The 18,168-nt window shown below is 39.4% G+C and overlaps 1 protein-coding gene across 1 annotated transcript in view; it reads left to right on the top strand.

The window, feature by feature from the left end:
• The window catches only part of LOC136884337 (uncharacterized), a 42,752-nt gene that overhangs the window by 14,975 nt on the left and 9,609 nt on the right, over positions 1-18,168 (top strand). The window contains exons 2-3 of the mRNA XM_067156444.2: positions 3,178-3,278; positions 15,625-15,797. Of these exons, the coding sequence (XP_067012545.1) occupies positions 3,178-3,277 (100 nt within the window). The 3' untranslated portion in view covers position 3,278; positions 15,625-15,797. The remainder of the gene's footprint in view (positions 1-3,177; positions 3,279-15,624; positions 15,798-18,168) is intronic.

Raw genomic sequence — 18,168 nt, forward strand, 5'->3', positions numbered from 1 at the left:
ACAATAAGAAAGTATCAGTGAACATATTCATAAACACACTGACTTATCAAAGCCACACAGAGTCACTACAGCACAATATATTACCATAAAAGAGTGTACATAGCACAAAAACTAAACATAAATAAAATGTACAAAATGTTCCAGGAAAAATATCCTTTAGAGAAGTTATCTTATCAAACATAACGGGATATCTTTAGCAGATATTTCAAACACGAGTTTTGTATTCCCCCACAGTTATACTTGTAGCCTGTGTGATAAATGTTCTGGAAAGCTGAAGGTTGCAAACTGATGAAGGTAATGAAGCAGAAATTGAATTTCTTAACAAAAATAAGTATCTTCACCTCCACAAGACAGAAGTTTCTTTTTGGTATGAAGAGAAGAGAACATAAGAAAGACCTTATTTGAGCAATTGCACAAGCAAAAAGCATATCTATTGAAGGAGAATGAACTTCCTGCATGTTTCTCATAAGTTTGGTGTGCCTCCGTAATCTTACTCTGATAAAACTACCAATTAATGAAGAAAATTACAAAGATGTTGTAAACATAAAGTCCTAATTTTGCACAGTTTAAGAGAACATAAGTTTTACATGAGCTACCTCATGCTGCAACCAAGAAGTGTACCGTTGTTCGAGCCAGTGGGAGAACATTCAAGAAGGTAAAAGATAAGCTTCCAACAAAATAGTTCATCAGAATGATAGAATAATAGATCTCAGAGGTAAACAAAAACTTTAAATTGTATCCATTTCAGACAATATTGAAGAGGTTCTTACAAAGCAATAAAGAAATGAATTTGATTTCAAATTTTGGTTTTGATTTATGGCTTATGAAACACCTTCTATATTATATGTTTCCTATAAAATTAAAGAAGTTTTAAGGAAACTTGTTTGTGAGTGATAATAATTAATCATCTGTGTTTAAAAAGTAATTTTAACATCATTATTACATTTCAGTCACTGATGAGCTATTGAAGTCAGTGGACATTCCTTGTTTTCTACTAAAAATATTTGTACGTTTATTTGTTTATGGTTTATGTTTGTGGGTTACTGTAGTCACGTCCTAGTGCGTGAACCATGGGCAATGGCTGAGTGGCCTAGTAAGTGGTCCTGAGAGTTGGGATACCAGTTGCTATGAAATGGAAGTGGGCATCTCGGACATATTCTGAGTCATGGACCTCCTTGTGCTCAGGTGGCTAGGACTATACAATTCACCGGTGGTCCATAACCCGTTAAAGGAGAGGTCCTCACTTGGACTATGTGCAAGTAGGATAGCATACTGCTTCATGAATTTACCGAACTCAGAACATTTTAAGCAAGCCTCGGACCTATGGGAGTAACGGAGTCCCACTCCCATTTGACAGGCGAGGGACTCCTTGGAAACAACTTGGCGAACGAAATGGAATTTGACGGGTAGCTATCAATATTAATGGGGCTTATGGAAGAAAGAAAGTAGAACTAGCTGAGTCAGCAAAGAGGATGCACCTGGATGTGCTAGGAGTAAGTGATATTCGGGTAAGGGGAGATAATGGGGAAGAGATAGGAGATTATACAGTAAAGTGTACTTGACGGGTGTTAGAAAGGAAGGACAGAGTATGGGGTAGGGCAGTTTATCAGGAATACCATTGCATGCAACATAGTTTCTGATAGGCACGTAAATGAGAGAATGATGTGGGTAGATTTGGCAGTTGGAGGAATTAGGATGAGAATTCTCTCAGTGTATTCACCATGTGAGGGTGCAGATGAGGATGAAGTTGACAAGTTTTATGAAGCATTGACTGACATTGTGGTCAGGGTCAATAGTAAGGATAGAGTAGTGCTAATGGGCAATTTCACTGCGAGGGTTGGAAATAGAACTGTGGGATACGAAAGGGTGATTAGTAAATGTGGGGAAGATATGGAAGCTAACAGGAATGGGAAGCATTTGCTGGACTTCTGTGCTAGTATGGGTTTAGCAGTTACGAATACATTCCTCAAGCATAAGGCTATTCACTGCTACACATGGGAGGCTAGGGGTACTAGATCCGTAATAGACTATATCATAACCGACTTCGAAGTCAGGAAATCTGTTAGGAATGTACGAGTTTTCTTGAGATTTTTTGATGATACAGACCACTATCTGATCTGCAGTGAACTAAGTATCTCTAGGCCTAGGGTGGAGACAGTGAAATCTGTCTGCAAACGAATAAGGGTAGAAAATCTCCAGGACGAGGAAATTAGACAGAAGTACATGGATATGATTAGTGAGAAGTTTCAAACAGTAGACAGTAAGCAGGTTCAGGATATAGAAAGTGAATGGGTGGCATACAGGGATTCTGTAGTAGAAACAGCAAGGGAATGCCTAGGAACAACTAGGTGTAAAGATGGGAAAAGGCGAACATCTTGGTGGAATGATGAAGTGAGAGCAGCTTGTAAACGTAAAAAGAAGGCTTATCAGGAATGGCTCCAAACAAGGGCTGAGGCAGACAGGGATTTGTACGTAGATGAAAGAAACAGAGCAAAACAAATAGTTGTTGAATCCAAAAAGAAGTCGTGGGAAGATTTTGGTAATAACCTGGAAAGGCTAGATCAAGGAGCGGGGAAACCTTTCTGGACAGTAATAAAGAATGTTAGGAAGGGAGGGAAAAAGGAAATGAACAGTGTTTTGAGTAATTCAGGTGAACTCATAATAGATCCCTGAGAATCACTGGAGAGGTGGAAGGAATATTTTGAACATCTTCTTAACGTAGAAGGAAATCTTCCTGGTGGTGTTGCGAACAGCCAAGCTCATGGGGAGGAGGAAAATGATGTTGATGAAATTACGCTTGAGGAAGTGGAAAGGATGGTCAATAAACTCCATTGTCATAAAGCAGCAGGAATAGATGAAATTAGACCTGAAATGGTGAAGTACAGTATATTGGGAAGACAAGGATGAAATGGCTTCATAGAGTAGTAAGATTAGCATGGAGTGCTGGTAAGGTGCCTTCAGATTGGACAAAAGCAGTAATTGCTCCTGTCTATTTTTCTGTAAGACTATATTCTGATTTTAATCTAAACAAAGAATAAAGATGGCAGACTTGTAAATCTAAAATTAGATTTTGTTCTTAACTGGATCCATTGAATATCTCTTATTTTCTCCTACTAACCTTCAATTCCATTACAATTTTTATCACTATTATTATTATAGCTACTTTTTCTTTCTCAGGCTTGCGAAGAACCTCCGCACCAGCAAGGGAAGTCGTCGAGGTAACGCTGGAAACAGGCTAGAACTCCAAGTTCTCACACAACTACACCACGTGCCTTAAGGTAAGGCTCTTTACCTCTTTACTTGACTACCTTGAAGAGATAATGTTCAAACTGACAATTTGCAACTTAAATAACCTTCTCAGATACACTCAACTTCCCCAAGTGCAATTTGTGTTTTATTTCAGGGAGTAATAATAATTTTGTGTGGTTATTTCTAGCTGAGCACAGTCCTTGTAGGACAGACCCTCCGATGATGGTGGGCGGCATCTGCCATGTATGGGTAACTGCATGTTATTGTGGTGGAGGGTAGTGTTATGTGTGGTATGTGAGTTACAGGGATGTTGGGTACAGCACGAATACCCAGTTAAAATCTCCGACCCGTCCGGAATCGAACCCGGGACCCCCTGGGACAAAGGCCAGCATGCTAACCATTTAGCCATGGAGCCGGACATTTCAGAGAGTTTAATTTAATTTAATTTCGTGTGGCTATTTCTAGCCGAGTGCAGCCCTTTGTAAGACAGACCCTCCGATGAGGGTGGGCGGCATCTGCCACGTGTAGGTAACTGCGTGTTATTGTGGTGGAGGGTAGTGTTATGTGTGGTGTGTGAGTTGCAGGGATGTTGGGGACAGCACAAACACCCAATCCCCGAGCCATTGGAATTAACCAATGAAGGTTAAAATCCTCGACCCGGCCAGGAATCGAACCCGGGACCCTCTGAACCGAAGGCCAGTATGCTGACCATTCAGCCAACGAGTCGGACATTTCAGAGAGTAATCAGACATGAATATATCGATGAAAAGTTCATCCCTACAGTTTTCACACTTGTTAATTGATCTTCGGTAGGCCCTATATGGTCTCTGGATCACATGTGACCCATGACGAACTGCCTTCTGCCGATCCATAAATTAAATTCCAATATATCTGCTAATGGAGATAATCAACTTTCATTGTGGAGTACTATATCTTTAATCTTTTAAAAAATCATGCTGGTATAAGAAGAACGAGGCAAGCTGTACTTTGTACAGCAGCTAGAGTTGTTTATGCAAAACGTCTGTTGTGTATTGAAATTAGAAATAATCAAGAGGTAGAGATTTTCACATCTTTTTGTTGATTTGTTTAAATGTTTAGTGTCACTTTTTCTTACACATTATAGAAGGCATTCCATTTTATACAGCATCCATATTAACACTCATCCTCAAAAGCTTACAGTAGTTGATTTGCCCAACTGTCTCATCATCACAAGACAGACATTCTTACGATTCCCACAGTACTGAACTGAATGCGAAATGTATATTAAAAACAACATATTCATTTGTACGCACTGATGCAAGAATGCATGATTTTCTGTGATTCAACAAGTGATACCGTCAGAGTTCTGAATACATCAAGACGTATTGCACATGCCTCTTTTATACGTAGGTTTATAATGTTTATTTACCCCATGGCTCTACAGCCCTGAAGGGCCTCAGCTGCTCAGCCCGAAGGCCTGCAGATTACAAGGTGCCATGTGGTCAGCACAATGAATCCTCTCGGCTGTTATTCTTGGCTTTTTAGACCGGGGCTTCTATCTCTCCGTCAGATAGCTCCTCAATTCTAATCACGTAGGCTGAGTGGACCTCGAACCAGCCCTCAGATCCAGATAAAAATCCCTGACCTGTTTGGGATCCGATCCCGGGGCCCCTGGGTAAGAGGCAGGCATGCTACCCCTAAACCACGGGGCCGGCTTTAAAATGTTTATGGCCATGTATAAGTGATCAGGTGTATTTCCTCTACGACCACTGCAACGTATTCACTGGTGGCCTTCATGCACTGAGTCGCACTTACACCGCACTTAAATTGCCTAAACAGAAACACTCCGTAGTAAGTACCAGTGCTTGGAAGGGACAACTCTTTTGTTTGTATTCACATCATGAATTACATTTAATGGAATCAAATGTTGACCTTGAGCATAATCTGAACAGTTTTCCATCTTCCAGTTTATAGTATAGTAATCAGGAATATTTTGAATAGTCACTTTCTCAATTTTTACACCCAGCTCACTGTCACCGTCATTTGATAATATTTCCTGCAGTGGTTGATCAACGAAATACCGTATTGTAACCGAGTCTTCACTGCACTTTTCTTTGCACATCTATGTAAATACGGTGACTTCTGTTTAAGGTTCATCTTGATATTGACATTTATGGCATGATCATCATCTAAACGTCCAGATATTTGCTTTACCACATTGTCTACTTTGCCAGGAATGTTTACCTATTGAGCTATAATCTTCAAACTGCCGTAACAATGGAAGCACCTTATGTGCATCCAAGACGATCTCGGTGATTCAAGTCTCTTGGTGACTGGATCCAAAGATGGCTTCAGTGGTTATAAATTCCATTACTGTTAAAACATACCTTATTTTTAGCCCTTTCTCACCTGAAGTTCTGTAGAAATTTTTTATTTTAACAGTATATTTGGGGTCAGAATAAGGTTTAGTACATGGAGAACTAAATGCGCAAGCTGGGGTAGACAGACTTGGGTACGAGAACATCATTGGTCCACATGGATTTGGACAAAGGAACCCAGAAGGAGAACAACTATTAGATCTGTGCAGAAGAAATTATCTTATAATCAAAAATACATTCTTCAAAAAAAGAGACAGTCACAGAATAACAAGGTACAGTTGGGATGGCCAGTATAGAAGATTGTTTGACTACATAATCACAAATAAAGATGGTGGCAGGTACATCACAGATGTAAAGGTCATCCCTAGTGAAAGCATGGACAGTGACCACAGATTGTTGGTAGTAGACTTCAAACATAAGACAAATGAAACGCAGAAACTTATTACGAAAAAACCAAGGATTAAAACTTGGAAGTTGCAAGAAGTCCAAATAAAGGAAGAATACAAACTAAGGATTCAACAGAGTTTGCTGAAGTGTGAAGTAACCAGCGTTAATGAAGAATGGAAGGCCTTCAAAGACACCTTTGTGGGAGAAGCCAAAAACCTATGTGGAGTTACAAGTTCTATCAAAAGAAAAAAGGAGACACCATGGTGGAATGATAGAGTGAAAACAGTGGTGAAAGAAAGAAACCAAATAAAGAAGGCACTGGACAAGGAGAAACAAACACAGGGAGAAGAACGAAATGAACAAGAAATACAAAGACTCAAGGAGTATACAGGAACAAGAAACTTGCTGTAAAGAACATTGTAAGGGAAGAAAAAGAGAAGAAGTGGAATGAGTTTGCAGACAAACTGGAAGAGGACAGTAGAGGAAATATGAAATTGCTATACAGAGTAGTGAAAAACAAGCGAAGGGATCAAGAGACCATAAAAGCAATAGAACGTGATGATTGAACTCTGGCACAAGAAGAGGGAGAAATTAAACAAGAACTCAAGATCTATTTCGAAAAGCTGCTGAATGGAGAAACAGAAAACATAACAACGGATAGAGGAGAGCCAAGTCGAGGAACCACAACTGAACCACCAATTACATGGCTTGAGGTTGAAAATGCGCTCAAGAGCATGAAGAAAGGAAAGGCAGTGGGCGTAGATGAACTAAGTGCAGATATGCTGAAAGCAGCGGGAGTTCCAGGAATCCAATGGCTCTATAGACTGTTCAACAAGATATGGGAGGAAAATACTATTCCTGAGGACTAGAAGATGGGCATCATTGTACCTCTGTTCAAGAAAGGAAGCCGACGAAAATGTACTAATTACCGTGGTATCACACTACTGTCTCATGTCCTGAAAATATTGGAAAAAATAATAGAGACCAGAATCAGAGATATTGTTGAACCAATTTTGGAAGAAGAGCAGTATGGTTTCAGACCAGGAGGGTCAACTACAGACCTTATATTTGCAATTAGGATGCTAATGGAAAAATACTGGGAGAAGAACAAGCCTTTATTCCTAATATTTTTGGACATTGAGAAAGCATACGATAGTGTACCAAGGGAAAGAATTTGGCAATGCATGAAAGAACTTCAAGTGCGAGACAGCCTCATAGACAAAGTGAAAATGTTGTATAGTGGGAACAGAAGCTGTATTCAAGTAGGATGTGGTGTGTCGGACTGGTTTGAAACAAAGAGAGGAGTGCAGCAGGGCAGCTCATTGTCACCACTTCTATTTATTATTGTAATGGATGTAGTAATGAAATCTATTAAAAGGAAAGAACATGGAGATATCAAAGCCTTCACATTTGCAGATGATGTTGCGATCTGGAGTGACTCAGAAGATGAATTGGGAGAGAGAATACAAAGCTGGAATGAGGAGTTAAGAAATATTGTTTAAACATCAGCAAGACCAAGACGGTGGGGATGAAAGTGTATGGGGAAGGAGCAGAACCAATAGTCATGTTAAATGAAGCTCAACTGGACAGCGTTCCAGTTTTCAAATACTTGGGTAGCGTTATATCAAATGACAACCTAGCAAAACATGAGGTGAACAATCGAATCAATAAGGCAACACAATTCTACCACCAGGTAAGACACCTGCTGTGGGATGAGCAAATACCCACGAAAACAAAAATGACATTGTACAAGTCCTATTATACACCAATTCTTACATACAGTCTCGAAACCACAACACTGACCAATAGAGATAATTCCAAACTTCAGGCAGCTGAAATGAAATTCCTACGCACTATGATCCAGAAAACCAGGAAAGACAAGATTAGGAATGAGAAAATTAGAGAAGAAGTAGGAATAGACAATTCTCTCCTAAATAAGATTCAGATATCAAGACTGAAGTGGTTTGGTCACATGAAGAGGATGCCAGTAAACAGAACTGCAAGGAAGGAATTTGACAGAAAGGTAGAAGGAAGACGACCCGTGGGAAGGCCATGAAGGAAATGGATAGATTTAGTTAAGAGCGATGTAATGCTGAGAGGTCATGATTGGGACAAGTTGGTGGAGGAAGAATGGTACAAGGACAGGATGAGATGGAGGAGGCTCATATACCACACCCGGGAAACTGGAGATGGTTTAGGATGATGATGATGACATGGGAAAAATATGCAAAAAAATTCTTTCTCGACTCACCTTGTCACAATAGCACCAGCACAATTGTGGTGATCAGGATTTAATTGAGTAAATATTACCTACATTTGGAGCTCCCAAAACAAAGTAATACCATCGCTTGATTTGCAAACAGAAAAAATATTTCACTTAATCCAATCACTACAAATCAAATACAGCACACAAATAACATTTCTTTTGTACAGTAACTGTTCAAATTTAAATAATAAAAAATGAAATTTTTAAAAATTAAAAGAACAAAAATAGTCAACTACTTTGGTCCCAGAAGAATATTTTGATTTCCATTCACTTAGAAGTATGGAACACCACAAAACAGTTCTTTTCTTTAGAAAGACACAAATAAACATCACACTTGGAACATCGTGCTTTTGTACGACTCTTACATCCTTCAAGACGGCAAATTCTTGGAGATTTAATGTCGTCTATGACTGGCCAGTGGTCATAGCCATCAAACCTCTTGTCACATCCGGGTTTTGGCGATGGGGTGTAAATCTTGCAGTTCTTTGCAGATTCATTGTCATCGACATAGTTCCCATCTTCTTCAGGAGCACACAATTTTCTCTTTTTCTCTGGTGTCGAAATAAGAGCTTCAGCTATGTCCATTCAAAACTGCAACAGGTCCTTTTTTTCTCTTCTCTTTTTCTGATATCTCAAACAATCTCTTGTACATACCATCCAACTGTTAACAGTTGCCACATCAAGGAAGTGTAAAATACATTTTAAGGTCCATTTCCTTGTCCTAAAGCAAGTGCGGTAATATTCAGTTTGTTGATTGGTAACATCAACACCACCCATGCACTGATTATACCTAAAAACAATAGATGGGCAGTCTATATCAATGTATTTCCCCTCTGCCTTTGACCACCTTCTAACTTTCTTTTCTGGTTTGATGCCAGAACATGTGGAAGCGATGATAACCTTCTGACTGTCTTTCCACTCTACTACTACAACCTTTTCATCACTTCTGACGTATTCATGGCTCTCACCTCTGCTCATTTTATCAGATATCGCTTTCACATCCCTAATTCTATTGACCATTATGGTCCCTGTGCCCTCAATACCCCTCTCAGTTAAATACCCTAGCAGGGGAATGGTAGTGAAATATCTGTCAAAGTAGACAAAGCTACCAATTGGCAAAGATTCTACCAGACGTATCACAACAGATGGTCCTAAACCTAGTTTTCTACAAGGCAGAGGTGTGGTTTTCGCCTGGTATACTTCAAAATCAAGCAGGATTCCTGTGGAAGTTGTTAAAAGAAAATTCTTTAATCCCACAGGACAGGGCTTATTTTTAACATATTGTTTTAATTTACATCTGCCTGTAAATGGAATCATTTGCTCATCGATGGAATATGTACCATGGTCCCTAGGAATCCGTAAGCATGCTCCCTGAACACAGTTAATAATGGGTTAAATCTTCCGCAGAGCATTGTTTTCTGAATCTTGTGGTTTATTAACTGTATCCACTACATGCAAATTTTTTCTGAGAGCAAAGAACCTATCTCTGGACATGGCAGTACTGACTAATTTTAATTCAATGCCCTTCTGCCAATACATTGAAAGTCTAGGATAAGGGATGCAACCCATGTACAAATTAATGCCAAAAAACTTTTTTATCTCAACAGCTGTGGTCAGGAGAGACTTGCCAGTTTTGGCTACAGAATAGGCTACATGTTTGTCTTTTCTGCAGCATTTTCAAAAAGATTATCACCGAAGTACTCTTGAAGGTATTGCAACAGTGATAATATAGCAGGAGGGCTCTGGAAATATAAAACATGCATTATTACACTGTTCTTGTCTCTTTGGAAACATATCCAGGCTGATTAGAGTAATAAACATTTTACTTACTTGTAAGTTTCCATCAATGTCAGGGGTGGGATGCACCTTTTCAGAAAATTCCTTCTTTTTCCAAATAAGCTTACGTAATGGAGCTTTTGATTTGCATATTTCCTTCACATCTGATGTGACATCTTCTGTAACCCCTTCTACCTCACCCTCAGAAGAGATATTGGAAGCATGAGGATCGTAACTTGGAGGAAATGAATCTTCAAATTCATCAACCTCACTAGACAGATCATCAACATCAGAGTTTTCAAGTAACTGTAAAATGTAGTTGTCATTCGCTGAAATAAAACCAAATACATATTAACATTATCATTTCAGTACCTACAACACACTTCATAAAAGTTCTGTAACGCATAATCCCAGAAAAAGTCATGGAAACACCACTTATTATTGCCGGCGCCATGAGGTTTGGATGCAGTCAACGGGCTTAACCTAGTTCTGACCAGCACGATCATGCTACTCTAATTTGATGAGCTCGTAGCACATTATACAAAAATTATCTCTGGTTGATATTAGTTTTATTCCCTTCTGTAGTATTTTCACACTGTATTCAAATGAAGAAAAGACATATAGAGCAAGTAATAGTGAAAAAATCTAACTTACCTTCAGCATGCGCCATACTGTTGAACCAACGTGATTTTTACAAGACTCTTCTGCCATCTGAAGGTTGTAGTACGGAATTAAAAACAGATGAAATACGTTGCGCGGGACCCGCACAAGCGATGTATTCCGTTCGGATGCGGTGAAAGAGTTTCATTCGCTCACAAGGATTTTTTGAACTCAACCCGCACGATTGTGCTGGCTAGGTGGGAAAGGGATAACTTACTTTATACTTTATTATTCGTAGAAAGTATTTTGAGTAAGCTAAGCTGTTTGGGTCACCTAGCTGTCAGCTTGTCTTAGGGAGATAGTGGGTTCAAAACTCACAGTCGGCAGCCCTGAATATGGTATTTCGTGATTTCCCATTTTCACTCCAAACAAATGCTGGGGCTATACCTTAATTAAGGCTTCCTTCTCAGTCCTATCCCTTCCCTACTCCATCATCATCATAAGACAAATAGTAAAAGAAGACTATTTTACCAAAACATTTCATGCTTTGCATCTCTAATATAGCTGCCCTTATTACCCGGTACACTAATCTGATCACTCACACTTAATCCTTGTATATTTAATCAGTTTCCATTGGCTGTACATAAGCTGTTCAGCAAGACGTACTCACCACCGCACCGTCATTTGTAGTTACCAATCTGCGTACAGCAGCCTCAAGTTTGCTCGCGTAGCTCATTTGTTCTGCATACGTACTTATTCAATCCCTTCTTGAATCTAGTTTTCTTCTGAATATATCTTCTATAGACGTTTCAGCCACTTATTAATCATGGCCTCTTTTCTTTCTTTTTTTTTCTTTTTTTTTTTTTGTTGAAAAGTACCAGTATACCAAACTTCGTCATTGGATGAATGGTCAGCATACTGGCCTTCGGTTCAGAGGGTCCCAGGGATTTTAATCACTTCAGATTAATTCTTCTGGCTCGGAGACTGGGTGTATCTGTCCGTCCCAACACTCTTCTCATCATATTCAGACAACAACTGCCAACCACTACAGAAACACACAATAGTGATTACATCCCTTCATATAGGGTTGGCGTCAGGAAGGGCATCCGGTCGTGAAACATGGCCAAATCCACATGTGCGATGCAGTTAGCACCCACGACCCCACAGGTGTGGGAAAATGCGGTAGCAAAAGAAGAAGAAGAATACTGAACTTCGTCGATTTTCAGTCATGAAATCTTCAACGTTATTTGTTTAATTTATGGGCAGGTTATTTTGCGTTTTCTGATAGATATCGTTGAGAGCAACTCTAAATGGCAGGTTACAGCACACAGTAACTTACTTTAGACCGCCAAATCATATCTTAAGTGAGCAGCCATCTTATGAAGATGTTGTGCACATAAATCAGCTACCGTGGTCAAGCTTTGTGTGCTCATCTTTCTATTTTAAAACTTTATATATATATAATCAGCAAAAGAAGTTTGGAATATCAACACTGCAATGTAATAATAAAGTTACAGAATGCTGTTTACTGTATCAAGAGACCTTCACTCTGCCTTATTACCATGTGTATCCACCTCTGGCATTGTTCAGGACTCTGACATGCTGTGGCATGCTTGCGATCAGAACATTGACGTAATCTTAACGAAGAAGGTCCCATTCTATCTGGGCAACTCTAATGAGGTCTGGAAATGTCTGTGGAGGTTGCGGATGATCAAACACAGCCGTTTCCAATCTGCCCCTTGTATGTTCATTGCAGTTCACGTCTGAAGAATTAGCTGGCCAATTCATATGGTTGATACCTACCTCTCCCATGAAATTCCTGACTGATGCACCTCGATGACAGTGAATCTCGTCGACGAAAATGAGTTCAGCACCATATTCATCCCTATATGGTTGTATAAATGGTCAACGTATTTAATCGGTATACCGCTGCGGCATCTTGAATTGGCATCAAAGGTGTACAACAGCATGTATAATCTCCACTCAAAACATTACACCACCACCTTCAAATGCATGCAACTCTTGAACATGTTGGTACTTTGCACCGCGTCCTTTACGTCTCCACACTCTTTATCATAGTGTATCTGGTCTAAGTGATATCTGTGTTTCATCTGCAAACATGCCATTGCGCCATCCATCCAATCTCCAATTCAAATATTGGATGGCCCATCATCTCCTGTCAACATGATGACGATTCTCTAATGGAACATGTCAGATCGATCAAAATGATTTTAACTGGGTACTATGCAAATACATGGACCCCGGTTGCCCTTAAGAAGTCATCCCGTTACTGTTGTGCAGTCAAAGTTGGTCTCCTCTCGCTGTTATGTGTATATACAGATCTTGACGTGGCGTTGTCACTGTCGGTCTACCGGTCTTCAACTGAAATGGCATAGTTCACCCCAGACTCAACACAGACCGTAGGCAGTGATGTGCTGCATTGTAAACAAGCAATTGAATTACTTTGGTGTATACAGTGCTCTCTACCACTTACAACAGGACTTCACACGCTCTACCATATAACATACCTAATCCCACAATACCACAAATCATTTTGGGGTGTATATAAATACCCTGCTGTATATGTAATACTTTTAGAACTCTAACAACTTGAAGTGTTACATGAAAACCATCACATTGATTTTTCGCCGGAGATCCCCTTGCTCCAATTTGAAAGATGTTTCACGTCCAGAAACGTATGGGTTAGGACAGGCGATGAATTGTCCCGTTGGGTTTTCATGACACCGTCACCCAACGCAAGTCTGACTTAGGGTGACACGTTAGACAGACAACGGTCAATTCAACACAACTTTAATTACTTGCTTTTTTTTTTTTCTTTCTATTTGCTTTATGACGCACCGACACAGATAGGTCTTATGGCGATAATGGGATATGAAAGGCCTAGGAATTGGAAGGAATCAGCCCTGACCTAAATTAAGGTACAGCCCAGGCATTGTAGTAGATAATAGGGATGCACTGAAATACAACCGACAGATATCCAACGAGTAGTAGACACTATGTGCTTCTCGTTTGTAATTTGTTTTGGGAGTTATCCTGTTGACAGATGAAGTCATGCATTATTTAATTGTTAATACAAAATAATGACTACCAAACAAACAAACAAACAAACAAACAAACAAACAAACAAACAAACAAACAAACAAACAAACAAACAAACAAACAAACAAACAAACAAAACAAAACAAAACAAAACAAAACAAAACAAAACAAAAAACCAAAAAATCAAAAACATGAGACATACTGCAAAGCGTAACTATTGCTCATTCCATTGTGGCAAAGTAAATGTCAGCTGTGGCCAATTCATACCACTAGTTCTCTTAGCAGGAGCGATTCAGAGGAAGAACTGAAGAAAAGTGTGACACTGCTCGAACCTGATCTATCCTATGAAAATACTGTACTGGATTGTACTGAACAACTTCACAAACTGGAGCATTATCAATTTTAGACATTCTAAGAAATGAAATAATTCTTAATTACTAAGTTTGAAATACATACTTCTACAAAATGATCAAAAGTTGTGCACAAAACTAAATGCTTTTACAACTTGTAATGTGGGTATTATATTTCCTAACGCTAGTTGGTACTGTAGGAGTATGAAAATTGAATAGAAATGTAATTGTGGTGCATAAGTTATGAGAGATCGGAATTGATATTTAAACAGCCAAATCAATAGCGGCGATTAGTCGGGGTCGGGGGGAGGGGGGCGCTTGCCCACCACCACATTTTGGAGAAAATGTTACATTTTTATTCCATTTTAGCTGGCTGAAACTAGGATTTATAGGAATTACTAAATAAAGCAATTTGTACATGCCCTGTTGTCTTATCAGCAAATTCTTTCCTTCATTTTTTAAATTATTTATTAATAAAATTATTAGCAGAAATACACACAAAATATCGTTCGACCCGTCTAACCGATTTGTACAACGCCACAGCAAGTAGTGGAGAGTTTACATGTGCTGTGAGGGAGGGCAGCAGGGGTATACTTTTTTTTTGCTAAGGTCATGGACATTGAGTTCTAATTCATCTGCTTACCACGCAAATTCGTCAGTCTGGCAGTCTCTGTAGTGTCTATTAGTTTCTTAGTGTGTGGTCAAATACTAAATGATTTTCAATTGTATAATATCACCATACTTCTTTTTAATTGTAATAAATGTGTAATATTGTTCCTTTTGTGAAAGTTTTATTGTATACTGGTAGTATTGAATCAAAATCTCAAAAAAATATTATTACTGCACTTAAATTGGTAAACTGTCATCCTTTTCCTCTCTGTTGAAATTTGTTCAGAGAGCATAAAAAACTTACCATTTTGTAGCTCTTTTCTTCAGTTTCGAATTATAATAATGTTATTGGCTTTACATCCCATTAACTACTGTTACAGTTTTCAGAGATGCTGAGGTGCCAGAATTTAGTTCCTCAGGAGTTCTTTTATGTGCCAGTAAATCTACCGACAACAGGCTGACGTATTTGAGCACCTTCAAACACCACCGGACTGAACCAGGATCAAACCTGCCAAGTTGGGGTCAGAAGGTCAGTGCCTCAACCATCTGAGGCACTCAGTCCGGCTTCAGTTTTGATGTATAACACCCCCCCCCCCCCCCCACCTCGTCCACTATATCCCACAAATCCGGGTACTATTTGCTGTCTGCATATATTTTTGCCCTCGCACTTTTAATTCCCAGTCACCACTACTGGATGGTGTTAATGTTTCTAGTAGAGGATCCATTCAATGAACTTGGGACTGGTCGATAAATTAGAATGTCTCTTCAACTGCAACTTCATAGAATTTACATTCAGAGTTGTTTTCGTTTTTCAAGTCCCTTCAGAGCTGATGGCTTTCTGCTGTAACCACAGACATACGAGATAGCACAATATTATCTTGTTTACAGTACCTTTAGTGCATCTAGTAGCTGGAAATGTGTATTGTATGTAAACAACAAACCTAGTAAACTTATTGTTCTCTGCTTGCAGCAATTTGCATAGCCACTGGACGGATCTTCAGTCGACCGACTTGAGCTGTCTTGATATCATTCTAGAATACCATTTCCCATTTTTCACCTTTACTCAACAAACATGGTCCAAGGAAGCAAATACTGCTCTTCCAGCAATGTATCCAGCACTGCATCTAGGGATCCAACCGCAAGGTGAGTTACCTAAAGACCAAAAATAGACAGGCCATCTAACATTCAAAATTAGAATTTCTGAATACAGTATATATTTACATAGTTCATTGAAGTAGTGACTCACGGGCTGAACCACAGGTGAAACTCTTTTAGAAGCAGGGATTCTATGATACCCCATAACCCCCACCCTCCAATTGAATTCACGTAAATAAAGATTAACCTAAAGTAGTTTCAATGTTGCTTAAAATTATACTTTATATAGTATGGAAGTCAAGTTCAGTGTTACAATGATGTTTGTAATACACTACTCACTACTGTATGGTATATCATTTTTCTGATTCATTCCACGTCCATGTGGTCATATTAATATTAAGCTGCCACTTATAAAAGGATGCTAATTAAATAGGTGTCATATATTAAGTATTGTTCTCTTTGAACTTCACTGCACAATTTTAGCATATACTCGTAAATACAAAATTAACCTCTCTACTCGAAAGTACTGAGGATTGAATGAGATATTTATGAGGAAGGGAGCAAGGGCTGGCTTAACATGTAACTGTTACGGTACTTCCCTCTGGGCTGTGTCAATGACCAGACTGACAAAGGAGGAGGCTGTAATGTGCTTCAGAATCTCCTACTAAGATCTGGAAATAGAGATAGATTTTGACTTGAAACTCACTTTAACAAAGCATGAACTCTACTAGGTTGTCATGGTAACCACTGTAAACATACACCTGTCCATTGCAGCTTTGGAAAGGGCTTCAGCCTGCAGGCCAAAGGCAAACAGATATTTCTAATAATACAATAGTGAACCCTTCTACAACCTACTAGTATATCATGCCAACCATAGTGACTCCAACTGAATGTAATGGAAAAGAAAAATGCTAAGTTGGGGCATAATTACAATACAGATATCTGGATGTGGAATTCAAAAATTATATGGAGCAAAATCTAATATTCAAATATTTATAAATAGCCTAAGTGAAGAGTGATGCCTTATTAGCTCTACCTCAGTGAGCATTACTGAACAAGAAAAAAGTAATTCACGCAGGAAGTTCTCATCTTATTACTGCTTCCTCTTTGTAATTATACATAAGGATGAGTAGAAGTAGCTGTTACAAACAAGGTACTGGTATATTTTCTGATACTACAAAATAAATTTGTGAAATCTATAGGATATGATGAATTCAGATTTTTAAAAGAAATTTAGACAGCCCCCGGTGGGTGAGGGATGCAGATGAAGAATACACCCATGGTATCTCCTGCCTATCGTAAGAGGTGACAAAAAAGGGGCCCAGGGGCTCTCACCTTGGGAGCGTGGGTTGGCCCTTAGCTGAGTCCTGACATTGCTTCCACTTACTTGTGCCAGGCTCCTCACTTTCCTGTATCCTGCCCGGCCTCCCTTGGACAACTCTTGTTCTTTTCCGATCCCGATGGTTTTAGAGCATTCGAGGCCTAGGGAGTCTTTAATTTTCATGCCCTTCATGGCCCTTTGTCTGTGTGGATTGTGGATTAGAATTCACCCATGGTAAACTCTGCCAGTCATAGAAGGCGACTAAAAAACAAAGTCGTGTGACTCCTGGGATAAGGAGTCCTCCTCCATCATGCCAGCGGCCTCTTAGGAGGGCAGATGAGCAGCTGAAGGTTCAGGGCAATCTCTTTCCCTTGGAATGGGAAACCATCCCTAAAGTTGGAAGAACTTATAGGTCAACGGCATGAGGATGTAGAAAGCAATGGGAAACTACTACATTAAAGATCCCATGTATAGTAGCCATGCTGAGTTCTGATGATAGAGTTGATTCTACTGATCGTGGAAATCGGAAGCCAAGATCCGGAAGGGTGGGAACAATAGCGACGCCTCTCTGTTTTGTCATCCCGCGAAATCCTTCCACAGAAAACAAAAAACATTTTATTGGCACAAGGAATGTAAAAACATTCCTCAAACTGGGAAGGTTGGAGGAACTAAAAACTTTGCCTTTCGAATAATTCATAGTGTCAACAACAGAACCAGAAGTAGTGGAGTGGCAGTCATAATGAGAGGTAAATGGGTCCAAACACTTATCATATTAATGACAGAATCTGAATGGTGAATGTAAAAACCAGATCAGTAGACTTGGTCTTAATACAAGTGTATTTCCCCACTACCAACAGTAAGGATGACAATGTAGATGTATGAAAACATCAAAGAACTATTTGAAATTGTGGACAAGAATGCCAATGTGATTTTGATGGGTGATTTTAATGCTTCTATAGGTTCAAATGAAAATATTCAATACAGTGGTAAATTTGGTCTGGGAAAAAACAAATTCAAGAGGCAGAAGACTGTTAGAATTTTGTGAGCAGTATGAGATGGTTGCCGGCCCTGTGGTGTAGGGGTAGCATGCCTGCCTCT

The sequence above is a fragment of the Anabrus simplex genome, chromosome 1 (assembly GCF_040414725.1).
Source record: "Anabrus simplex isolate iqAnaSimp1 chromosome 1, ASM4041472v1, whole genome shotgun sequence".
In the NCBI taxonomy this organism is placed as follows: Eukaryota; Metazoa; Arthropoda; class Insecta; order Orthoptera; family Tettigoniidae; genus Anabrus; species Anabrus simplex.